Source organism: Natrix helvetica (assembly GCF_964273705.1).
Source record: "Natrix helvetica genome assembly, chromosome: 2".
Classification (NCBI taxonomy): Eukaryota; Metazoa; Chordata; class Lepidosauria; order Squamata; family Natricidae; genus Natrix; species Natrix helvetica.
This window is the reverse complement of record NC_138552.1, coordinates 169436760-169463731: the sequence shown is the minus strand read 5'-3', so window position 1 is coordinate 169463731 and position 26972 is coordinate 169436760. Positions and strand designations below refer to the sequence as shown.

The following is a 26972-nucleotide window of genomic DNA, read 5'->3' as shown; positions in this document are numbered from 1 at the left end:
GAGACTCATCAGAGCCGCGGGCTGGATCTGTGCAAGGCTGTCCCAGGCTTCCCTCCCTCCCCCCCCCCAGCCCAAGCAGACTTTTTGCACAGCTCCAGCCCGCGGCTCTGATGAGTCTCTGAGCAGTCCCCAGCGCTGCCACTTCAAGCCGGGATATATTCTGCCATGCCCTCGGCGGCGTCTTTATGCAGGTAGCTCGCCTCCCCGCCAGCAGCTCCACCGCCAACATTCCGTCTGGAAGCGGAAGCGCAACAGCCGCTGTTGGGGAAGGGACAAAGGGGCGGCGGTCGCCCGATCTTGCCACCCCCACCCCTTCGCCCCTGGTAACGGCGACTGTTGTGCTGCTGCTTCCAGCTGGGATGCTGGAGGAGCTGCTGGCAGGGAGGGAGGGAAGAAAGGGAGGAGGGAGTAAGGATAGACAAGCAAGAGGGAAAGAGGAAAGAAGGCAAGCAGGCAGGAAGGAGGCAGAAGGAAGGAGGGAAGAATGGAACTGGAAGGGAGGCAGGGAAGGAGGGAGGGAGAAAGGAAGGATAGGAGGATAGGGAAAGAGGAAAGAAGGCAGGCAGGCAGGGGGAAAGAGGAAGGAGGGAACTGGAAGGGAGGCAGGAAGGAAGGGAAGGAGGAAGGGAGGGTGGAAGGAAGGATAGACAAGCAAGAGGGAAAGAGGAAAGAAGGCAAGCAGGCAGAAGGAAGGAGGGAAGAATGGAACTGGAAGGGAGGCAGGGAAGGAGGGAGGGAGAAAGGAAGGATAGGAGGATAGGGAAAGAGGAAAGAAGGCAGGCAGGCAGGGGGAAAGAGGAAGGAGGGAACTGGAAGGGAGGCAGGAAGGAAGGGAAGGAGGAAGGGAGGGTGGAAGGAAGGATAGACAAGCAAGAGGGAAAGAGGAAAGAAGGCAGGCAGGCAGGCAGGGGGAAAGAGGAAGGAGGGAACTGGAAGGGAGGCAGGAAGGAAGGGAAGGAGGAAGGGAGGGTGGAAGGAAGGATAGACAAGTAAGAGGGAAAGAGGAAAGAAAGCATGTGACTACGGTGGGAGTCGAGGAAAGACAGGTGTGCTATGTTATGCAGAGGTGTACTTATAACAATTTTATAGACAAATTAGACTATTTACAGTCGCGCGGGGGGGGGGGCGAAATGTTTTCTTCATCCTAGGGGGGGCATGACAGAAAATAATTGAGAAGCACTGTTCTATAGATAGGAGAGAGATCTGTCGGATATCCTGTTTCATACACAAACTTTAAAGTACCATCTGGGCTGCCATAAATGAAAAATTGCCTTTGCACTACGAAGACTCCAGTAAACTACAAAGTATACCCAAGTCCATAAGAGGATCTTCTATTTTGCAAAACAAAACAAAACTTTTTTTTCCCAATAAGTATCTCATTTCTAACAGGTGCTGCCACCTGCTGGAATTACGGGGCAAGTCTCTCTCTCCCTCCCTCTCTGTGTGTCATATTTGTTAGCATTGCAGGTATGGGCACCCTTCGCAGTTTCAAAGGCCGAATGCGGGATCCGCAAACTCCCCCGCCCTCCACCAACACCTTTCCTTTCGTCAAGCAAGAAGCAGCCTGCCAGTACTAAAGATGGCCGGGTACGAGACGCTGAGCAGGAAGAAAAGCCGGCCAGCGGGGCTGAATCTTGAGATGAGTCGCGCTTGTGCCCCGCTGCAGGTCACGTGCCACGGGTCACGTGCCGGTTCCTGGAGCTTTGCTTTTCTAGCCCGGGAGACCGGCCGGTGGGCTTCTTTTGGAATCCGGAGCAAGGCGACATGGAGACCCCGAAGCTAAAAGAGCCAGGAGAAGAGGAGGACCGTACTCCGCTTTTACTCTCCGACTCTCAATCCAGCCCCAAAGAGGGTAAGAATCGCCACTGTCCCTTGTCTTCTTCCTTGGCTCCCGCGGTTCTTTTTTTCTTCTTCTCTCTCCTCTTAACTTGTGACAGTGAAGAAACACCCGTGTTCTGTTGGGCGCCGTTTTTCAGTACCCCGGAGAAGGCTCGGGTGCCTCTGTTAATGGGAGATTTTTGGCTGCAACACTAAAACAACACTTAACCTCGGCTTAAACCTCCAAGAGTGAAATCCCCCCCGGATTCATGGTGCTAATTCCTGAGTCATTCGGGGAACATGTTGCTACCCCAGAGCAGAGGCACCCAAGAGTGGTGGACGACCGAATTTATTGAGGCACCTTATATATTTAGGCAGCTGTGCCTATAAAATGCGTGCAGGCAATAGGAAATAATGGGATATAAAAGCTCTGTGAAATGTTAGCAAGAAAGGATGACTTCTACCTTCCCCTACTGGGAATGGTCGCTGGTCATTAATCATATAAGAAAATAGAAGAAATCGTTTTGCTTGCAGGTCAGTGCCGTGATATATTTTTCCCATCAATTTAATTCGTTAATAGAAGAAGCTGCCTTACATCATACTGTTTCTCACTCTACTTACTGTCTGGTTACTTCCATACAGATCTTTATCATTATTTCCATGCAAACAATAAGAGGATTTCATTTGGGGGGGGGGTTGTTGGCACAATTTGCTAAGGAGCAAATTATTCAGAAGACATAACTTCTGTGAGTGGGAAATGCCCAATTTACTTCAACACAGATGTTTCAAGACATGTTCATGGTGAACTAAGTATACATGCACTATAAATACACACAGAGAGAGAGATAAACTACATATAATAAAGAAGAACCCATGTTACTTAAGACTACGTAGAATCTGGGATAAGATATGGTTTACTCTATTTGCTGTCTTCCAATTTAACTTACTTGCATTTCCAAATCTATTATAATTTTGAGCCCTCTCTTTGGCCTATAGATCCATAAAGTTGTACAAAAAGATAAAATGAGAACAGAATGGGGAGGGCTAAGTGCATTCCAGGGAAACAAGTGACTGATATAAACAGATCTGGCTTGGCTGGTGTGTTGTCCAAATTCATTCATTCATTTGTGGATAATGTTTAAACACCCCACATAAAAAAATTATGGCACTAAATAATGTGATTATAATTAAAACTTCCACACCTCACATTCATAGAAGACAAATTAGCAAGATTGTTCTCAATCCCCTTTTCTAGCCTAAAGAAAAACAAATTATGTTTGAGGTTTTTAAGTATCTCAAGCTATCTTTAAAAATATCTAATAAATAAATTTAGAAAGGATAAAAAGTCTAATTTTCTGTATTCAAATTGGGAGGAAAAATATGGTTGCTGCAACTTTAGCCAAATGGATTACTGCAATTATATAAAATTGTAGCAATAACTATTTACTATTAAATGGGTGGAAAAATAGCATTCATACTAAAACTAATAACGTGCTCAGTAAGATGGAGTTATGAAAGACACAAACATTCTGGACTGTTTTTCTATTGAAAGTAGAAATATGTTGACATGATAGCAAAGCTTTAAAATCCTTTCACAAATAATAGCAATTAGTTTCAGTTGTTATACCCCCAAAAAAATAACATAGAAAATTGTTATTCTGGGTAAGTCACTGCTAAAAGATTTTCTTATGATCTTAATTTATATATTAAATTAATTTTAACATGTTATTTATATCAAGCAATGGAAAAGTTTATAAGCAAATACAGGTACTCCCCTAATGATTACTTTCAAGCATGGCCATGATTGTTAAAGTGAAAATTCCAGTAACTATTGAGAAAAAATGGGTGTATTCATCCCATGAATCTAGAAGTTATTAAAAGTAAGATATTAGCACCCAAGACAGACCTGTGGAAATACCTGTGATTAGTTTACTAAGAGTGATAAGTTTCTTCAGGATAGTTTCTTCTTAGATCATTCTTGCTGGGACATTAATGATAAGATCCTTCAGCATAAATACTTTTCTTACAAGGTCACTCTTGTGAAACTAATGATAAGATCCTTCAGGATAAATAATGTTCTTACAAGGTCATGCTTGCTGGGAAACTAGTGTTTATCAGGAATTCCAAAACATGATGAGAAAACCTAACAATTTGTTTTATGGAAGTTCTAGTACATAATACTGACTTTGCCAGCAACCTATTCAAGTTTGAAAATTCACTATATTTCAGCTTCTCTATTCTGTACAACTAATAAATAAAATTAATCAGATTAATCCTGAAGGAATAACCAGTTCTAATTGGCTCAATCCATTTGAATGACTTAAGTAGTTGAATGCGGAAATAATAATCTTCACATTTCTTCCCCCTCCCCGCAGTGAAAATTATTGCTTTACAGAATTACCTTCAATATTTCATCAGGTTACCAGCTAGAATACGTTTTGAAATTATTGCATCGGTGAATAATTTCATCATTTGTTGGAGTTGAAAAACATATTTCCTCCTCCCAGTTCTTTTGGAGGAAGATGAGCAAATGTCCATGTTCAGCATGGATAGTGCTTCACTTGCATTCTAAATGTTAGCTTGCTTTTTTCTGCAATTGTGAATGAAAGTTTGCTAGTTATGCCTGAATAGTCCTAGGTATAACGGATTGAAATCCGTTTTGCAGTTATGTTCTTGTTTTCTTTCGTCCCTTGCCCTTTTTTTCATTCAACATTTGGCTAAAATCCTTATATTTCAGTTAGTTTATTTGTAGAACTTTCTTCTTAATTTCTGAGTTTATTTTTACTGTTTTGGCCTGAAATTGCTATATTGCCATTTAAATAGAGCTAACTACAGGAATGGCATATTCTTTTTTATTCTGTGGTTTTTATATTGAAAAGCAAGTAATCAAATTGAGAAAGATAAATTTGAAATTGCTTTCTTGCAGGAGATAACACATTCAAAAAATCTATTTTGAAAATATAAGGTTTTTAAATTCATATTAAAAGTTCTCTACCATTCAGGGCTTGGATGGGTGCATAGAGAATGAATAATTATTTCATTTTCTCCTTTAAAGATGTAATTTTAACAAATTGTTCTTTTTTGTATGAAGCAGCTCCTTCAGGTCAAACTCAATTCCTGATAACTTCCTGTCTGTACAATTTTCTGCCAACCATAGAGAAGTATGGTACTGTACCACCTGAAAGACCTTTGAAGTATTCCATACCAAAGATGGTGATAAGATGGACCATTTGAAAATGTATTAAATTATTGTAAAGTAGGGATATGACATTCACAGGAACATGGTCTAAAAAGTTAGTAGTATCCATATAGCATACCGATTTGTTCGGAGTCTAAAACGCACCAAGAAGAGGCAAATTAAAAAAAAAGTTTTTGCAATCTGTAAACCTCCTAAAAATGGCCTATTTTTTGAGAAAACAGGCCCATTTTTTCTCAAAAAAAAAGGGCATGCATAGCCTTTAGGAGGCTTGTAGAGTGCTGCTGCCCCCCCCATGAGCAAAAAAAGGCTTGTTTTTTGCAAAAATGGGTCCGTTTTTTAAAAATGGCATGCATAGCCTTTAGGAGGCTTATAGAGTGCTTCTGTGGCTGGGGGGGGGGGATGAGCAAAAAAGGCCAATTTTTCTCATTTTTGCCCTCCCCAGCCCCCAGGAGCACTCTGGAAGCCTCCTAAAGGCTATGCACAACCATTTTTGCAAAGGGGGGCAGGGTTTCGGTACACTCTTCAGTGTATAAGACATACCCAGATCTTCACCTTCTTTTTTGGAGGAAAAAGGTGTGTCTTATACTCTGAAAAATACAGTATTTTGTTTTTAGATGTAAAGGAGTAGGATACCAGAATATAATTAAACAAATGCAGCATCCGTATTCAAAAGAAAGCAAAATTCAAGGCAGGTTGAATGGATGATAAAACACCCATTACATTAAATTTGTACATACAACCTTGCAAAGTATTGCATATCTGAGAATATAATTGGGGACTGGGAGTTTTAATGTACATGACTAATTTTATCTCTGGAACAACTTTATGAGGCACACTGGAATATTTCTCAGACAAGTCACTTAAAAAGCTTCCTAAGCTAAGTGTGGAACTGAACCTCCTGTGTCAATAGCTCTAGTGTTGTGCAAAAGCCTGGCAATTAGCTAGGACAGCAAATTAGCCCAAATTGCTTACGTAGCTTTTATCCAATAGCAGATTATTAAACCACATGGCAAACTTCTTTCAAAACTAAGAGGAATTTATTTCAAAAGTTCTTCGTTGATGTGGTTTGCAGAGGGAAGTCACCTGGTCAAAGAAAAAAGCTTAAAATAATGGGGTAATTCCTCAGGGTATTTGAATTTCAAACAATATGTTTTCTGTGTGGTATAATTAAACATAGCAATCAGTGGTGGGATTCAGCCAGTTCACACCTATTTGGGAGAACCGTTTAACTTTCTAAGCAGTTTGGAGAACCAGTTGTTGGAAGAAATCTCATTTTGGGTTTTTTTCACTTTACAGGGCTAGTCCTGTAAGAAGGCAGGAAGGAAACATTCTGGTGTTGTTTTAAGCCTAATCTTTATTGCCCTGCTTACAGAAATTGCCTCTCCGGTTAACCCTTATTACATTGTAACAGCTAAGGCGAAGCGCCCATCGACATGAGTGAGTTGGCCAAACCCACCCAGTGTTGAGTTGGCCACCCCCGCCCAGTCACATGACCACTGAGCCCCACCTATCCAGCTGGTTATTAGGACAGAGAGCCGGTTGTTCAATTATTTGAATCCCACCACTGATAGCAATAAAAGGGAAACAGGGTTTATCACAGAAAATTAATTTAAACTACAAAGCGACAATTCAGTGGTTGAAAGCACTAGCTTCTAAGTCTAGTGAAGTTACCCTTCAGTCACAGTGTTCTGGACGAACCTTAAAAATGGAGAGTACAATATTTAATGTTCTGTACTTACAAGTAGTCTTTGCTTAACAAAGCTAATTGGGAACAGAGACTGTTGTCAAGCAACATGGTTGTAAGTAGAAAAACCATGTGCCTGTGCTGTTTAGCAGCAGCAGTTCCAGCAGTCCCAGTTGCCGTCATTTAACGAGGACAACACAAGTTCTTACAATTTCTTGCAAATTTCCCCATTGATTTTGCTTGTGGCAAATTGGCAGGAAAAGTAACAAGTCGTCATCATGTGACAGTGGGATGCTGCAAGAGCCATACAAATGAGGACCATTTGCAACTACCGCTCGTCCAATACCATCATGAGTTTGAACAGTCACTAAACGAATGGTCATCAAATGAAGACCACCTGTACTTACTTCTCAGAAAATGAGTTTCATCCTACCTTATTTTAAAATTTAAGTTTTTAAGTTAAAAATTTACTGAGCATAATAGTTTTAAAGATCACTAAAATTTTGGTTTTAAATGCAAATTAGCCCCCAAAATGTATTAAGTGGTGAAGTTCAGTATTTTATGAATGATTAAATTAGCAACGAGGCAGATTCTTTGGATTTGTGCACGTCCCTCATTCAAATCTGGGAAGCTGTCCCATAGATGATTTAGGATTAGCTGCTGTCATTCAGCTAATAGAAGAATACAATTGTCTACTGTTGTTATACTGTTGGAAGAATAACAGGATAAATATGTTTTTACAAAATGTATACATAGAATTATCCTGGTTACTAGCACTGTAGTGTAGTTGCAGATTTATCATAACATGCTTGATATACCTTTGAGCTTCTAAAGGATCTGGTTGGTTACTATTGGACACTGAATTCTAGGACTTTGATCTCCCTGATTGAAATAGTTCTTATGTCTTTCAGGCAGCTGTTTCATTCTGTTTATCTAGTCCACAAGCCTCGGTTAATTCTGAGTTAAAAACATCTTATAAAAAATGTAGTCTTATGAGTCACCATTGATGATTGTCATATTTATACAAGACAAGATGTAAAAAAAGCACTACAATTATTTGTGTATTTTTTAAAAAATCCACTGAAATATATGTCTTTCCCCTTCGTGCACTAATCTTTCATTTCATAGTTTTTACCACAAAAATTATACTGCTAGAACTTCATATGTGTGTGTGGATTGGTACCGGCAAAATAAAAGCAAGGTCCTTTTCTTTCCATGTCTGTGTAGCCATGAAATTGTTGTTGATTTCTTCACACATTAGGAAATAACTGTGATCGATAGCTCTGTTTACACTTTAGCAACACGACCTAAGAAACATAGGCTGACTTAAAGCAAACATTTAGTACAAAGTAAATATCTATTTTGTGGGTGTGGGTGTGCATGCGCACAGATCCGCATATGAAACAATAGAAATAAATTATAGGGAGAATGAAAAGGAATGTTTTGTTTAAGTCTAGAAGAAGGAAGTTACGGAAAAAATAGTTGTTCAACAGGATATTCCATACGCAGCAGAGAAGTAGAACTGGGAGGGGGGAAAGTGTATGTGTGATTGGTGAAAAGAGCAGTGGATTCAGCAGGTTAGCGTCATTGGGGAATAGCAGCACATTAGTGCCATTAGCATTAAAAAGCATTACGTACAATTAACGTTTTGTATAGGAGCAGCAAGATTTTATCTTTGAAGAATATGCTATGTCTAGTTTAGACTGCTTGCTTGAAAAAAATAGAAAGCAGCTGCCTCGAAGTTGCAGGAAGTTTCTGTTCTGTTCCCATTCTGGAGAATTTCAATAAATCGGCACAACAGTAACTAGGAAATGATATGAATATGAAAACAAGATTGGTTGCAAAAACAGAAGCTTCCTTGGATGTTAGAGGTAAGAAATTAATTTTGAAAGGTTATTTATATTAAGTGGTACAAGTCAGAATCTTTTCCATATTTTAAAAAAAGTATTTTGGTATCTTATGTAATTTTTTTCAGGGAAAAATAGTATTTTCTTTGTTTCATGTATATTTAAAAGCAAGATGATGGTGAATATGATATGGTATATTTGTATATTAGGACAGTAAGTGCTGTGTTAAGACATAATTAAATTTTATTGATTTATCAAAAAGGCTTATCAAAAAGGGAGACTGTTTTTCATGTTTGTTTTTAATTGTAATACCATAAATTTCTGTTCCTTACTTCTGTTTAATCCAGTTAGACCTGTCCTTGAAAAACTGTACTAGAATTGCCATAGGCTTTATAATGTACTCAATTTCAGTTTTGTAAAAATAATATAAAGAATTTGAAGTTTATAACACTTATTATTTGATCTATTTATTAGACTTTATGTATTGTTGACTAGACATGGCATCAAATTTATGTTCTATTCATTTAGCTTTATTTTGTTTAACCTAAAGGTTACTAAGGAAGGCTGTTGCTAATATCATGTAAAGAATCTTAAAATCCAAATCCCTTTGATTTCCGGTAAAATGAAACCTGCATCTATATGATTTTAATCTACTTGGACTTAATGTTCAAGCTTTTTATTATTTATAAAGGTAAATTCATTTTTAAAGCTGGAAGGATTAGAGAAAGAACAATATTTACTATGTATGAATAATCATTACACTTTCTAAAAAAGTTCAAGTAGTGAATGTATAGCAAGTGAAATCATAGTACCATGAATTTGGGTGAGGAACTGCAGATTTATAGAATAAATTTTGCAAAAAAATTGCTGCTGGAAAGAGTGTGCTTAGTCTAGATTTCCTGAAGAAGCCCTTCAAAGGAGTTTGATATTTCAATAATTTTAATATTTGTAAGCCACACAGAGTCACTTACGTAAAATTGGCAACTATACAAATCAATCCAACAAGCAAATAAAATGTTTATGTTACCTGCAGCTTTTATGCTGCTATATTTTTAAGAGACATGAATTCAATATAACTTTCAGATTCCATTTGTTCTTAGTGTTGCAAGTTTGCATCCCTTCTTGTCATCAATCATCATTATCAATGATTGCTGTCATTGATGTCAGCTGAGAGGGCTTTTAACTTTTTCCACTTTTGAGTCTATGGACAGTAAAATATGACATCTGGGGAGATAGGAGCTATTCAATCTTGTATTTTGTATTTTAAAGTTCATGTCATATAGTATTTTAATTGTGATGCTTCTGAGATGAATAAACAAACAAACAAACATGAGACACCCCATCTCCATTAGTCTTGTCTCTGATAAAATTAAAGCTTTACCAGGAGCTTTCCTTATCCTGATGTATTTAGCTTCTTGCTGCCCTGATAGCAGAGGCCAGGCCTGTAGATAATACAATAGCAGAGTTGGAAGGGACCTTGGAGGTCTTCTAGTCCAACCCCCTGCCTAGGCAGGAAACCTTATACCGTTTCAGACAAATAGCTATCAACATCTTCTTAAAGACTTCCAGTGTTGGGGCATTCACAACTTCTGGAGGCAAGCTGTTCCACTGATTAATTGTTCTAACTGTCAGGAAGTTTCTCCTCAGTTCTAAGTTGCTTCTCTCCTTTATTAGTTTCCACCCATTGCTTCTTGTTCTACCCTCAGGTGCCTTGGAAAATAGTTTGACTCCCTCTTCTTTGTGGTAACCCCTGAGATATTGGAACACTGCTATCATGTCTCCCCTAGTCCTTCTTTCTATTAAACTAGTTAAACTAAACTAGATGGTTATCTGCTAGTGGTGACCTTGCTGTCTCTACTTTGGAGGTCTTGATTTCAACCAAGGGAAACTTTGCTGATAAAAACATGCTCTTATTGGTAATCTGGAGATGAGATAGAGACAGATGTAGAATTGTATCCAGAAGATTATCAATCCAGCACCAGCTCTCCTACCTCTTTTGTGCCATGTGGAACTATCATAGCAATTTACCTCTGTTGATTAAGTCTGTTTATTTTATTGTGAATCAGTTACTTCCTCCCATGTACAGTCTTACTTAATCTACTACTATGGTTCTTTGATGGGATAAATGGAGTAGAAAATGCTTTACATCTTGCTTCTTGCGGGAATAGGCTAATGTTAATGGTGTTGACCCTTGTATTTGGTTAAATATTACAGCTGAGCAAGACTACAAGGATTATTTGTCCTTGGAAGAAAATGCTATTAACAATTATGTGTTTTTCTTTTAGTGCCCTTATGGTGTTCTGCTCGCCTCAGTTTAGCAATATGGGCCTTTTTTGGATTCTTCCTCTTGTATGCACTTCGTGTGAATTTAAGTGTTGCCTTAGTGGACATGGTAGAACCAAATACAAGTTTGAACAAGAATATCACCTCAAATGTGTGCCCGGAACATTCTTCCACTCCAGTAGCTCCTCGTAACACCACGGTAATTTTAACAAGTTTATTTTTGAGAATGAATGTGAGCTGTACCTAATTGTTAAGAATTAGATCTATAATGGAAAGAATAAATATACAGATAGTTTAAAAAGTGAAGTATTTAGGTATACAATTGACAGAGGAAGTGTGCAACAATTAAAGAGGATAATTATATGGAACTGATGAGGCAAATTAAACAGGATCTGGAGAAATGGAAAAATTTACAACTGTCATTATTAAGAAGAACAGCAACTATAAAAATGAACATTTTGCCAAGAATGCTATATTTGTTTCAAATAATACTAGTAGAGCTGGGAAAAATACTTTGAAGAATTAAATAAAACAATATTAAGATTTGTTTGGCTGGGAAAAAAAGCAAGAATAGGTTTGAAAATTTTGCAAGAAACCAAAACGGGGGATTTTGGACTACCAGATTGGGAACTATACTACCAGGCCTCGGTACTCATGGGTAAAAGAGTGGATTCGTTTGAGACATACAAGATTACTAACACTAGAAGGGCATGATCTTCAACTAGGTTGGCACGCCTTTTTATGGTATGGGAAGAATAAGTTACATAGCTATTTCCAGAGACATTTTGTCAGAAATGCATACAGGTTTGGCTTAAAATTAAAAAAAAAACACTATTTGAAAATACCAATCTGGCTTTCCACTATGAAGGCATTGCTACATCCTAATGTTATTAATATGGGGAAAAAATTAAGATACAAAGTCATTTTGAATAATTAAGAGGAATTAAAAACTAAACAAGAATTTAGTAGTCAAGGGATAGATATCACAGGGTGGCCACAAATGCAGATTGTCAGCTCCAGTGTGCCTGGCGGCCTGGAGCTGCCATTGGGGCAGGAGCTGCAGCAGCGGGACACCGAAACCATCCACCCATCTAGCACTGACCTCCTTAAATGGATGCGAGACAGTGGCAGGGATGGCCGGGAAGGAGCCGCTGCTACTAGAAGCAGCAGGAGGCATGAGAAACCCAACCAACAGTTGAGCGGCAGTCGCCTGATGATGACATCATCTCTGCTGAGCTGCAGGGCCAGCGGAGTGGCTGCTACTCAATTGACAGCCTCCCAGCTAAGCAGCAGGCCAACGGAGCGGCCGCTAATCAATTAAACAGAGGCTGTGGAGACCAGACCAGCAGAGAGACTTGCGTCTGCACTTTGGAGCTTCTGGGGTCATGTGGGATAGGACTGCGTGTGTGATAGGGTGGGGTGGCAAGAAGTGCTTAATGGTGGTGGGGAGCACAGAGCAATCAGCCCTAACTTGAATTTCATTGCATTTTGCTAACTGTGATTATCAGTCCGTGCCAAAACAGGAGTAAAGAGATTTAACAAACCAGGTTTGTGTTTGTTGGCTTTTCCTTCCTTTTGGAACCTGACAGAGATACAATCTCATTATGAGAAAAATGCTAAAATGTATGGTTTTAATAAAGAGTTAATAGAACTAGACCAGATTCTAATTGGAATACATGATAAACTGATAAAGAAATTATATTGTTACATACTAAGTATTAAACTTGAATGTGAGCAGGTAAAGGAGACAATGATTGCTTGGGCTAAAAACTTTGGATACACAATAGAATTAGACAAATGGCAGAAACTATGGGATAGAAATGTTAAATTAATTATGTCAACTGCATACAAAGAAAATCTGTGCAAAATGTTCTATAGATAGCACTTTGCACCAGCAAAATTGACTAAAATGCATAAAAATAGATGTGCTAAATGTTGGAAATGTAATCAACTGCTAGGTTCATATTACCTTATGTGCTGGACTTGCCCAAAAGCTAAAAAATATTGGATGCAAATGCATACTTGGATGGAAAAAATGATAAAGCAGCATATTGTTTGAAACCTGAGATACTTTTGTTGGGCATTCTACTGGAAAAATATGACAAAAAGACTATATATCTGATTTTACATATATTAACTGCAGCTAGAATTGTATTTGCGCAACAGTGGAGAAATGATGAGAAACCGTCAGATTAGAGTGTAATTAAGAAAATATTAGAATGCGTGGAAATAGACAGATTAACTCTCATTATTAAGGATAAAGAAGAAATTGAATATTTTCTGACGTGAGATGTATTTTATCAATGGTTAGACAATAGAAACAGAAATTAGAAAGGAGGAGATACAAAAAAGAATGAATGTTAATGTGGAGAGAATTTGATAATGAAGATGCTATGTATTATTGTAATTATATTGATATATAGCTATACTATTAACATTATTGTGATGTATACAATAACAAATATGTGGATTATGACTGTTCAAATAATTGTACCCAGATCTCACACTGTTTGGTAGAAATGGAAAGTAATATATATAAAATAAAACATGGGGAATAAAAAGAATTAGATCTATAATGGAAGACTGGGATGCCAATAGGCTTCAGCAAGTTCTTATTGACTAGAGTATTTCTTTCCTTTCCACAAGATGAATATCTCTGCAAATGATAAAAGTATGTAATGTCTTGTATTTCAAGAATGGTAACATAATCAGTTGAATGCATTGATAAAAATTGAAATCAAACCAGAAAAGGATTGCAAAACAATGTATATATTATTTACATTATTTAAAAACAATTTTATAGCACTTCTCTTTGACATATTGTAATAATTAAATTAGCAAACAGTAAAAAAAAAAAAAAACACCCCGATGTGGTTGTTTTTGCAGTGGGTATACATTGTAAGAAGCTTTTTTCATGTATGTCATACTAATGAGCACAGAGATTACTGTTGCAGAAAATGGGATTTATTAATCAGGCTGTAACTGGGAGCAAATTCTACAAAGGATCATGTGTCATTAAAGAGTGGGAGAACACAATACTATATTTTTTGCTCTTATGATGTATAAAATATTGCTTCTTCCTCTTCTCTTTTTAGGGAAGAAGCTATCCATGGGATGCCGATATGCAAGGCTGGATCCTTGGGTCCTTTTTCTATGGCTACATCATTACTCAGGTTCCTGGGGGATATCTGGCGCGCCGATTTGGGGCAAAGCTGCTCCTGGGATTTGGCATCTTGGGTACTGCTGTTTTCACCTTGTTCACGCCACTAGCAGCAGATCTAGGAGCCGGATTCCTCATAACAGTCAGAGTTTTGGAAGGTCTGGGCGAGGTAATCTCTTGTTTTTCCTTTGATATTGGCAAAAAGGTGGGAAAGTCACTATTTGATCACCACTCTTCATAGTTTTCTGACATGAGTCTCTCCTGGCTCCTCACTCTCTTAAATCTTGTCACAGAACATGTTGGACTTAGATATGGAACTTGAGTGTTTCTTCTTTTCTGTCGGTTCTTCTAGGTCCACGTGAAAATGAGGTGAAACACATTATGAAAATAATGTATATTTTTGTGAGTGTAACTGTAACATTTGTAAAGACAAGTGTGTGGAGTGTAAAGCACCATCTTTGTGAAAAATTGTAGATATAAAAAGTAGTATACTGTTCTATATCTGACTAATCCAACCCTGTCCAGTACTGCTGTCTCATATTTGTAGAAGATATTCCTGGGAGGGATGAGCAAAGAATGCCAAGAACATAAATACCCAAAGTGAAGTCACGAAGGCAGATTTCAGCTTCATCCATACCTAACAGTATTTAATGGAGGACTTTCTTTTTTGTCGCAGTTAATCATTTTCAAGGCATTTTTCAATATTTTGGAACACAAAATAGTTTAGTCATTAAATCAGATTCATATGTAAAATTATGCCCACAGTTACCCTACAGAGGAAATGGGATGCATAAAAATTTAATTAACAAATAAAGTGACATACATCTACTCATTGGAATATCTTTAAAAATAGTATCAGCAGAGCAAAACATTAAAGAGTTGACCAGAATAAAATATTGTTTAGTTGTCTTGAGAGGCATTCAAAGTGACAGAATAGACTCAGCCCATAATATTCACCCTAGTGAACAATTAGTGAAGACTAATTTCTTAGTAGCTGATATAGAAGAGTCCTAGAAGTTGATCCTAAAATGGATTGTCCCTTTGCATCTTTGGATGCTCTTGCATCTTAAACATTATTGCTTCTTGTTTTCATTTTAAATTCTGCATTACTCTAACTGGAGTCTAACTTAATTTAAGAATAAGGGTTATTTTGTTATTAAAAAATATTTCATTGCCTGATTACATTCCATCAGGCTTCCCTACATATTAATATTTATGGTCTAGATAGAAGAAATATTTTGGTGGCTAAGACTTGGCAAAAATTGAGTGATCAGTATAACTGTCCACACAACATTTTCATCTGAAGGATTATGATGAGCAAGAAATTAGTTCTGCTTAATTGCTCTTTAGTTATGTGCACTTGCTGAAAACAACGGCTTCATGCTGATATAACCAGTACTTTCCCAGGATTTATTGAAGAAAAAAATACTTCATTCAGATAAAATATTGTATTTTATCGATGAATGTTTATCTTGTTTTTGATATGTATATTACACATACGTATATATATTATATTATAAGCAAGTACCGGTATATTTTCCAGGGTGTAACGTTCCCAGCCATGCATGCCATGTGGTCTAATTGGGCTCCTCCGTTAGAACGCAGTAAACTCCTTAGTATTTCATATGCAGGTAAGATTTCATAAATATTTTTAAATTTGACCATGGTTGATTTGGGGGGGGGGGGCAAGAAGAAGTTGCAGAGCTATGACTTTTCTCCCTTTCCTCATCCTGTATTCTTCCTGGTACTCATGGCCATGGCTCACTGTAATGCAGGCCTTGCTTTTGACCGAGGCTATCATTAACTCAGTTGTTATTTTAACCATGCTTGATAAATAATTTGCTTACTAAGATACTTACTGTCAGCATTTTTTTAAAAAAAATATTTTGTTTGTAGGTGCACAGCTAGGAACAGTTGTCTCACTTCCCTTGTCTGGTGTAATATGCTTTTATGTAGATTGGAGTTACGTATTCTACATATTTGGTAAGTAGTCTCATTTTAAGCATAATTCTTTGCTTAAGGCTTTTTATGCTTAAATCCCAGAATAGGGCAGCTACGTAAACTATTATACTTGTACAGATGCTTTATTTTTCATACTTCTGGCGATTTTGATTGTGTGGTTTTACTTTATTTTTCCTGTCAGGCAGATGCAAGAATGTAAATGGGTGAGAAATTTGATGATTCCAAGCGGTCGTGGCACGTGGGCCTGTTTTTTCCTTAATAATTCAGCCTTTATGTAATAATTCTATTTTCTAAGCATTTCCCATGTGTGTTTGTGTGTTTCTCCTTTACCAGCTGCTAGCATTTTACATTTAACACCTTTAGCCATACTGGAGCTAACAGATCTAAAAGTTAATCTGTTATGTACTATCTGTGATGTACTAACAATTGATTTTGATATAGCTGGGACACATTGACACAAACTTGTAAACATCACACAAAAACAATGCTGTTGAAATGCCCTGTAACTTTTCAAGTTTTTTTTCCTCACAAAGGATTATTACAAAGCTCTTACATTCACATGCAGATAATTTCTAGTTAGTCTAGCCATAGATGGGGTTTTTTTTCTGTCTTCAACTTAAAACACAAGCACTTTTTCTTTTACTTTAAGGCACCTTAGGTGTGTTGTGGTTCCTCTTCTGGATATGTATGGTTAGTGATACACCTGAAACTCACAAGACAATTTCCCCTGCTGAAAAAGAATATATTCTATCTTCCCTTTCACAACAGGTACGAACTGTCAACAAATAGTTATCATCCAAGTTAATTGCAATATAATGTATAAATATCCACTGCCTATATAAAAGGGAAAAGTAGTCCTTAAATATGCTTTTAATCATGTTAATTTTTTTTAAAATTAAAAGACCAGAACTACTAAGGGTTCCATTTATCTTCAAAAAATAAATTCTTCAAACCTACGATTTTCATTTTAAATTAATTCAGCCTAATAAACTATAATGGAATGGTGGTAGCTATTCTCCAATGAAAGAGATTTAGATTCAGTAAGTTATAGTACCTGATCATATAGCCTAGGTTTTTTTTATATTGTATCTATGTGCAAACATTTATGTCAGAATTAATCCTTCATAATGCTGAATAACAGATTCTTTAAAAATTAAATTCCTTGAGATCCAAATATTTTGAATGTATTCTTTTCATTTAGCTTTCCACCCAAAAATCTGTGCCTTGGAAAGCCATGTTGAAATCTGTTCCAGTGTGGGCCATTGTTGTTGCACACTTTTCTTATAATTGGACATTTTACACTCTCCTTACCCTGCTGCCTACATACATGAAGGAGATTTTGAGATTTGATGTGCAGGAGGTAAGCCACCCTATGCATTCCAATTTTACAAAGATTAACTTTAATCCTAAAGTGGTGCAACCATGAGCCTAGATCCAGGAGGCTTTATAACTGTATTAATTATTCTGAGGTAATTCCATTAGTATCTAGACTGAATTGAGAATTTGATTCCCAATCTTAGGCCCAATTCTTGCATTTCTGTCCATCTTTCTATTCAACAGATAGCTCAGATTTTTGTAAGAACCAAAGTATCTTTCAGGGATATGGCTATAGTTAAATTACTGTGTGTGTACTCCCTGATAATTCCTTTGATGAAATTATCATAATAAATGGACATTATGAACTCTGTTAGTGGGGTCTTATAAGTAATCATGACTTCTGGGTGGACTATTCTAAAAGGAACAAAAATGGAGAAAAATATTGGCTTTCTACAGATTTCCTGATACATACTTGCATTTCTTCAGAAGGTTATATACTTAATAAGTACAAGGGAAGAATGTTAATAACAGGACAGAGCAGTTTAAATTCTTTAGTTATTATGTAATCAGAATTTGGAATTTTGCTTCCTTTTTTTCTTTTTTATATAGTCTACATCACGGGTGTCAAACTCGCCGCATCACGTCGCAGTCGTGTGACGTTTCACACTGTTTTTCCCATTCGCGGAACTGGTATGGGCGTGACTACGCATAACACCTCTGATCTGCGGGCTGCCAGTTTGACACCCCTGGTCTACATGGTGGAGGGGGTGTCTTTTTCTTTACTGCAGTGCCTTAAATCTAAAAGAGGCTGTTGAACTAATATTTCCCTCTCTCCCAGTAAAATATGCCTAAACCAAATGAGGCAATGGCAATATCCATTTGAATCCGGAATAATGAAAAAAGCTTTGTCTTAAAATTACAATGGGTCTCCAATGGAACAGGTGCTACATCTTGGCCTCATTCTTAAAATTCATTACTAAATTGGTGTTTCCATTGTTGATCATTTAAAAAGGTTACTTTGTTTAAGTAATTTTTAAGTGATTCTCAATGGCTTCAGGCAATTTCAACAATTGTCTGGAAGCTCCATGTTCATATTATATACATACAAAAGCTTTTATAATGAAGGAAACCAGAGAGAGGCTGTATTTTTCTCATCTTGTCAAACATCTGTTTGATGGTTGGAAGGAAGGAATTAACCTGAAGATGGATCAGTTTCAAAAGAGTCACAAAAAGTTGTATATAAATTACTGGTCACCTGTCTGCATTGTTTACTACTATATTGTTTCTGTTTGTGCTTATTTTTAAACCTGTGATCCTCTCTATAGAGACCGTGTGTATTCATATCTAAAAATATACATTTCTCATGCTTGTATCATAAATCATATCTAAAATCTGACAAAGAATTGTTCAAACTATTTTTAATAACAGAACCATCTCCAACCTTTTCCCCCCTCTACAGAATGGATTCTTATCTGCACTTCCTTATTTTGGCTGCTGGGTTTGTATAATTGTGTGTGGTCAGTTTGCAGACTATTTACGGGAAAAGAAAAATATGACAACAGTCTGTGTTCGCAAAACATTTACAGTCATAGGTAAGAAAAGCATTTGTTTGCAATGTAGCCTATAGCTCATTGAGAATACTGATAGAATTAAAGAGAATTAGTTGGTAAAGATGAACTTTTCCAATTACAGTACAGTTGTTGGTCAGAAGATCCCTGCTCCTTCCTGGATTGGCTCAACATACCTTGAATATGTGTGAAGGTCACTATCTACCACTTGTGCAGAATGCAACCTAATTACTATGTTTTGCCTGTAATAGAGGAATTTCCCCGGTCTGGCAGCTTACACCTGGGAACAGTTAGATAAGGCTCTAAGAAACCTGGGGGAGGAGTAGTCTTAGCCCTTTTGCTTTTGTGCAATGACTCTAGGCTAACTCCCCTGTTTGAGCTCCCTCCCTGCCAGGCTGGTGCTTCTCAACATCTAACAATGATAAGGATCACCCTGAATTTTTTAGGAACCTTTTTTGGGGGGGTGAGGGAAAGCATGGGCAAAACATGCTAGCATTATAACTTTGCTCAAAATGATAGGAAGGTACCTTATGCCTATTCAAACTTTTGACCACCTGATACAATGGCATAAATACAAAGTAGATTCTGTAGTACTAACTAGAAACTAGCTTTCCTGAAGTTCAGAAAAGCATCTTCTCTTGCTTCCTTCTGAACCTTTTGTCCCGGATAACTTAATACCTTGAAACAAACCGAAATTGCAATGCATAAATTAACTTTGAGATTTCAAAAGGAAATTGGTTTCTTTTTATTCACAATTCTTTTTCCGTTTCCCACATTAGTCTTTGCTGCCTTGTCCTAAAATAAGTAGCTTTGAACACAACGGAAGACTGTTAAAAAAACACAATACACAAAGTTATTTTTTGCTGACCCAATTGATTTTTAAAATAGATTCAGTGTGTTGATTTTAATAAAGTGGCAGCAACAGCTTGGATGAATTTTAAAGTTTGTTTTGTACACTAGGTGGCAATAGAAAGCAGGATAATCACTCAATATTTTCTCATTTAATTTTTTAGGTTTTTTATCATAGCAAAATAGTAATAATCAGCCAATCTCAAAGTATCTCATAGAGCACACAATATATTCTCATCTTAAATTTAAAAAATAATTGATTTCTTTAAAGTCATATGGACACATTTTTAGGCAGTTGAACCTGCAAGAAAGTCTAGCAAGAATTTTGATGCACATTTTATAATATGGCTAGTAGAAATCATAAGTAATTTAGGCAAGCTATTAAAAACAGTTTCATTTTACTCCAGCAAACACCATCTTTTTGAATTAATTTGAATCTTTTTGTAACAATGTTAGATTTCTACCATTTAATATACTGAACTGTCTGAAATGCCACTGTATTGGGGATGCAGTCTAATACAGGTAATCTCCTTGACATACAACCATAATTGAGCCTGACGTTGTGTTTGCACATTGTACCAGACATTAATTGGATTCCCACATGACTGCGCCCAATTTTACAACTTTTGCAACTGTCATAAAGCAAGCACTGTAGTCATAAAGGAAATCCATTGTCCACATCAGTAGATTTTGCCAGAAACTGGAAATAAACTCTTGATATTTTTTTTAAATGTAAATTGCAGTCATGTGACCGTGGAATATTGAGAAAAACCATAAATATGAGCCAGTTGCCAAGCACCCAAAATGTGATCAGGTGATAAAGGAGAGGAGGCCCAGCCTTTGGAACTTCTAATTCAGGTTATAAGTAGCTCTGGGGAGATCCGTGAAAACTTTGAATGGTAGCTAAGTGACCAGTCCAGAGGTGGGTTGCTCCCGGTTTGGCTTGGTTTGGCCAAACCGGTAGTGGAATTCAGGCCTGAGTTTCAGAGCCGGCAACGACCCAGACCTGCCACACCCATGAACCGGTTTCCTCGCTGCCGTTGGCCTACCGCCATTTTGGTTTTGGGTGATTGCGCGTGCTGTACATTTTTCTGCGCATGCACAAAGAACAATTTACATTGAACAGCGCCTCATGCGTCTGGCATATGCACAAGCAAAGTGAGACAGCATGCAGGTTGTGAACCAGTAGTAAAACCAGCAGCAACCCACTCCTGGACCAGTCATAAATCAAGATATCTTACCTGTAAAAGCTATTTTATATACGGATTGTTGATCTGACTGTTGAATTAGATTGACAGTGATATGCCAGGATTTCAGGATGATAGATATATCTATCCCTTTCAGTTATTGGGAATTTATGAAAAAAATGAGTTCAACCTTTCTATGCAGTGCATATGTTCTGATATCAAATTACAAATACCCTCAATCTTGTGTGCCCACAGTTCTACCTGCTTTCTTCTAAAAACTTGCTGTCTTTGTTTCCAAATGTCTACATAATACTAATCCCCTATGTCTCCAACATATTGACTTTCTTGTGCTGATAATACTGTAGTGGGCTCTTTGAGCTTGGATGGATCAGAGGAGAATACACCTGTTTCCATTTACAAATTCCAAGGAATATGTATGGCTATTCTTGTTCCCTGATAATATACTATGGTACTGTTGAGTTATTGTCTATTTTAGACAATGTTATCTCTTTATTTAGGGATGAAGGGTGAAATTACACTTCAATGATCCTTTGTTGCAGGTCAAGAGCTGAAAGCTATGGCTACTTGTATAAAATAAACAAAAATCAAAAGTACACTAAAACATAATGAAAAGAATTAATAGAAAGTGCTTATATAAAGTTTCTATTATTTGTTTTAATTAAGGAATGGTTGGGCCTGCAGTATTCCTCATGGCAGCTGGATTTATAGGTTGCAATTATGAAGTGGCAGTTGTATTTTTAACCATATCAACGACACTTGGAGGATTTTCCACTTCAGGTTACAGTATCAACCATTTGGATATTGCACCATCGTAAGTTTTTTAACAGTTTTTACTAGTTGTTAAGTTTTTTAACTAGCTGTTAATTAAACTTTCCTGAAACGGATAATCTCATTATTCTATATATAAGGCACAGAATTCAATGAAGAGTGGCTTTAGAAATTGTTGCAAACCATGTCACTCCCTTCTTAAGAGGTTCACACAAGTTGAATTTTTATTGTCATCAACATCGGGCATGTTTTCCAAAACTGATAAAAATATCAGAGGATAACTATAGATTCCTTCCTGGTAGACATTTCTTAGTGATGAAAGAAACAATATTTTCATCCTTAATATTTTTGTTGGTTTTCCATTAAGAATAAAGATAAGTGGACAAGACTAGGAAAGGGTGATGAATAGAAGATAACATCAGAACGTTTTCAAAATAATTTTGAAATAATAAAAGTAGATATTACAGGGCATGTGACAAAAGCTAGTTTCTCTACAAATGTTCCCAGTGTTGCTTCCATTTTTAGGCATGGCGTGCCATGTTAATCATGGCTCCTCCCAACTGGAATGGAGAGAACTCAAAACACTTGTCAAAATCTAACTTTAAAAGCAAATTTTGGGCTCAGTTTCTGGTGTCCTCAATCAGAAGATACTTTCTTAATAAGTTCTCAAGTGATAATTGCTGGATAGTTTTCAGTTGGCTCCCTTGTATTGGGCAGAGAAAACCACCGCCTAGCATGTTCCTGTATTTTGGTGTGGCCAGGTTTTATAAATCTGCCATTGAAAACTCCATTGGGAAGAGTTCTTTGTTGCCAAAGTGAATGAAAAAAAATATAGAGATACAACAGGTTGGGGAAAATATTTCTTTGTTATGAATGGAAAGTATTCTATCCCCAACATGGTTCCTCCAACCTTCCATAGCTACCAGTTGTTGTTCCTTTCCCTTACCACTACTGCCATCTGGAGCTGGTGGACAAGCAGATGTATACAGCAGCTAGTCCTCCACTTTTCCACTTGTCACAGTTCTCATAAGGATGGCATCTTCCTGAATCCTCAAATGCTCCTCTGATCCATTTGGGTTTTGTCTGTTTGAGGAGGGAGGGTGTGCTACACTGAGCTGTTTTGAGATAAGACTTTGTACTTCACATTTGCAGCTTGCATACCATAGGCATCTACTGTATATGTGTATTTATTAAATAACAATGCTGTTGGAAAATATAGTTTGCCTTAGCTGTCAAGTCTGAGCTGAAATGAAGTTGGAGGGAAACCATTTAATTTGCAGTGGGAATCCCCATGCTAATATCGTAAGAAGCTGGACACATGAGAAGCGTTTCTAATCCTGTGCAGACAAGTGGATGAATCATGTGTGAAATTCTTTCTCATCTCCCATTTCAGTCTGTCAGGAGGGTTTGGATGCCAAAATGCTTGGACTGCTGTTGAGAAAATTCCTCTGTTGTGGAAGTGGACATATAATTTAATCTGGCTCTGAAGGGACAGGAAAAGAATTGTAAAACTGAGAACTGGAAAGTTCCAAGGACTAATCCTTGTTTTCTTCTATTAATTTAGCTATGCTGGCATCCTCCTTGGAATCACAAATTCATTTGGTACTATTCCAGGAATGGTAGGACCACTTGTTGCTAAGACTCTTACTCACAGTGTAAGTCACACTTATTTTATTTTTAGAAATGTTTAAAAAAAGTCTCATGTACCATTCTTAATTGAATAATAACTGTATTGCCTTGCTGATATCAAAAAGCTGAGCATTAGGGATTGATAAGAAATTACCACAAAATTCTAAGATTGTAGGCCAACTGAGAAGTTGGAAATATATTCCAGGAATGGCCACTGTTAAATTGCACATTGTTACTTTTAAAAATCACATGAATCTGTCTAGATACTTTCAAGAAAATAATATTGAGTTGTGTCTTAAATTACATATTAATAAATAAATACAGCTAATTATTTATTTTCCCTTAATATTCTATTTATTGATAGAACTCTGTAAAAAGGTATATTTTAGCAAAGAAATTTTGTTCTGAGATTCTCCAATACAAATCTCTTATTTTAAAATAATTCTTCTCACAAAGCAATGCAAAGTAACTCCCAAAGTCAGCAACCAAGTTAAGTAAATGTTAAATAAAATTAGGATAGTTTATAATCAGAAGGTAGCACAGCACAAGAAAGGAAACATGAATTCAAAATATTAAATATATATATAAGCCAGACCTCTGAAGAATGTTTCTATATATTCACAATAATGTTTTGTCATTTTTTTAAAAAAGAAGCCATATAGCTAAACGTTTGTAACTGACTAAGCTTTAAACATTCTTCATTTCTCAATATAATACTGGAGGAACATCAGTTACATTTTAGTTTGTATTATTAAGCAACTTTAGACTAGGATTAAAGTTCTAACTTTGACTGTAGTTTATGTATGCAATAACCACATATATAAATTATAATTATAGCTCTTTTGTCCTTTTGCTTAATTGGACAAAATATGCCAAATTCCACATTAGCTTGTTTTGCACAAATAAATCCGTAACTTTCAAGTGTTACTTTTCCAGTTCTCTAAAATAATGCTTTAAATCAGAAATAAATGGTACTTCCCAATATGAGCTCATTTAAATGTTAACTTAATTCTTATTTTCCATTTCCACACATTGTAGTGGTATCTAAGGCAGTAAACTGAAGTTACTTAAATTTGGAGCTTGTTCCTGAACAAGAGTCGGAGTGTGATATCTACACTTTTTTTCTAAGAGAAATTATTGAATCTTCACATCCTCCTTCCCACTTCTTGCTATTTAATTATGCCTGAGGTTGCAGTTCAGCAAGACAGAGTAGAATCTGCCTAAGCCAAACAGTAGCCATAACCTAACCATGGAATTAAAACAATTGCTAATTATTCCTAGCTCTCTTTGTCCATGTGCTTAGAAAGTTCTAACTTACATTGTTAACAAACTTAACTACAGCAGTTGCACTAAATTCTTGCAGTAGGAGGAAGGAAATTTCCTGGCTAAAACTTCTGTATAGTGGTGAAATAGCATTGCATTTTTATTTAACAATGAGAGTTAAAATGCCTTAGCTATATCAATATCCACATGATTATACATTTTATTATTCCAGTTATGAATTACTGGAAACTTACAAGCAACGCATTGAAGAGTGAGCCCAAAGTATTCAATTGTGTGTGTGGTTTGCCCTCCCCCCCCCCCACACACACATCTAACTTTTACCAAGTTCCTTTCTTTCTTTAGTCACCATCTGTAGGCTTTTCTTGGTTTTTCTCAGCTGTCTTCACTAGTAATCCATATTTAAGCTTACCATTTTTCTGTGCTTTTCTCAAACTCATTTCTAGGATTCCTTTTGAAACTACTCTTTTAATCTTGGCCAAACTGACTAGTCCACTTTTCTCATGGAAGGTGGGCAGCTTTTTTTTTAAGATTAGATTTTTTAAAAATCCTTTCATAGGTGAAATAATGGTCCCAAAAGAAACAGGAAGCCCCCACTTTAATTCAGTGGAGGCAGAATGGAGAGATATCACAAATTATAGTAAGAAAACTGTGTTTATTTAACAGCAAGAGAGTGTAAGCCATATGTATGCAAGAGTGGAGTTTATGTCATGATGTCAGTATGAACCTGTGATCATTTTGATGCAATTTCAGATTGGCTCAGATGCCTATATCAAAGCTGAATATCCATTCAGCCATGCAGTTCAATGAGTAGTCTTAACCCACATACTTTATTCCTCTTTAATTCAACTCTCAAGGTTGATGAAATAAAACCAAAGGGAAGAGAACAACAGAGCTCTCTGGAGAGAAGTTACAAGTGTGGATAATTTTACTTAGATATAATAGTCTGACACAAATACCAAATATTAGTGAATTCAGTTGTAATAATCTTTATAAACTATAAATCTCCTTCCCCTTATTAAGAAAGTTGCAAATTGCTGAGGTGTTAACTAGTTTAATTACATCTAATATTAAGAATAAATGAAATTAAGAATGAAAAAGATAAAACAAAAGAGTTGCAAGAGAATACTGAATGAATATCTTAATGGAAAGCATTTTTCTCACTCTTGAGCATCATCCTGCTATACTGATTCATCCTTTTATTCTTCTTCAGAACACTATAGAAGAATGGCGAAACGTGTTTTATATTGCTTCTGCCCTTAACTTATTTGGAGCTATTTTCTTTGCATTGTTCAGCAGTGGAGAAGTACAAAACTGGGCACTCAATGGTTACCATATACATAGGAACTAAAGGAATTCTGGAGAGAATGACAAAGCATTACAATTACATCACTCGGAATGCCTTTTATGGGGATCTCTGTTAAACAGAGTTCCTTTCCTGGAATTGTAAAGACATTTTACATTTTTAATATGCTGATTTTTGTATTAAACTGGGATCTAATCCAACAGATGAATACTTTCATTTGGTAAATATATGATGTGCCATATTTTAATCAATGTTATCTACTTTTTAAATATTTATTTATATAATCAATGGAATGATTGATTATTACAATGCCAGTAAGTTATAATGAAGGGATAATGTATAAAAAGAAATGCAGAATGTTTGTGTTGACTCAAGAGTGAAGTTTGTTAGAATTGTTCACTTGTATTTTTCATGTTGCATTAAGTTAAACAAATGGAAATTAAATGTTCTTTTAAAATGCATGTGTTTCCCCATAAATCTGTTATGAAGTTTCCAAAATTCAAGGAAGCCACACCCTGCTGATTCAGGAATATAAACCCAAATCCTCAGCTGCCGTCTATCAGAAAAAAGTTTGAAAGAATGGCATTTCACTTCTCATATCTTTCTTACTTCAATTCCAGTATTAGAAAAATAACCCCCTTTATCCAAATAAAGATCCAGGAGCTTTATATATTATACATGTATATATTATCTACTAATATTTGTGGGCAGCAATTAAAGATGCTTAATTATAATTGAGGATGAACAAGTAGCCAATCACTCAGTCTCTCTTCAGGGATTTGATGTACCCATGTACCATTAAAAACTTTTAGCCTACTGTTAACACTTCACTTGTACCAATCTACATGGCAATAAGCCCTATGTCAATTTGTATTACTATATCACCCAGAATATCTATACAGCAGGTGTTGTATCACACCTTTTTCATAGATCAGTTCTCTTAAACTGTTTTTGAGATTAGTGCACTAGGAGGAGACTTTCCTGCACCTATCTCTAAGAGATCAAGAAATATCAGGAACTCCTAACTAGTTAGAAAAATATTAGGAATGGTAGATAACTTTATATTGTGGGATTAACTAATCAAATGTAGTTA

General features: G+C 36.6%; 1 protein-coding gene across 2 annotated transcripts; it reads left to right on the top strand.

Moving 5' to 3' along the window:
* Positions 1-1600: 1600 nt before the first annotated feature.
* SLC17A5 (solute carrier family 17 member 5) lies at positions 1601-26338 on the top strand. 2 transcript variants are annotated; one of them, XM_081941119.1, is made up of 11 exons: positions 1601-1852; positions 10834-11030; positions 13927-14160; positions 15535-15622; positions 15888-15974; positions 16603-16721; positions 17155-17313; positions 18730-18862; positions 21559-21706; positions 23228-23318; positions 25787-26338. In XM_081941119.1, exons 1-11 carry the CDS (start codon positions 1765-1767, stop codon positions 25922-25924), a joined length of 1482 nt encoding a protein of 493 aa, XP_081797245.1. In that variant the 5' UTR covers positions 1601-1764; the 3' UTR covers positions 25925-26338. The 2 variants fall into 2 exon arrangements, with proteins under 2 accessions (XP_081797245.1, XP_081797246.1); XM_081941120.1 differs by lacking the exon at positions 1601-1852 and adding an exon at positions 8108-8572.
* The last annotated feature ends 634 nt before the right edge of the window (positions 26339-26972 follow it).

Bases quoted from the DNA above. Each gene is read 5' to 3' on its own strand.
- SLC17A5 (XM_081941119.1), top strand. From the start codon at position 1,765: ATGGAGACCCCGAAGCTAAAAGAGCCAGGAGAAGAGGAGGACCGTACT. The intron at 11,031-13,926 runs GTAATTTTAACA...TTCTCTTTTTAG, and splicing joins TAGCTCCTCGTAACACCACG to GGAAGAAGCTATCCATGGGA. The intron at 14,161-15,534 runs GTAATCTCTTGT...TATATTTTCCAG, and splicing joins TTTTGGAAGGTCTGGGCGAG to GGTGTAACGTTCCCAGCCAT.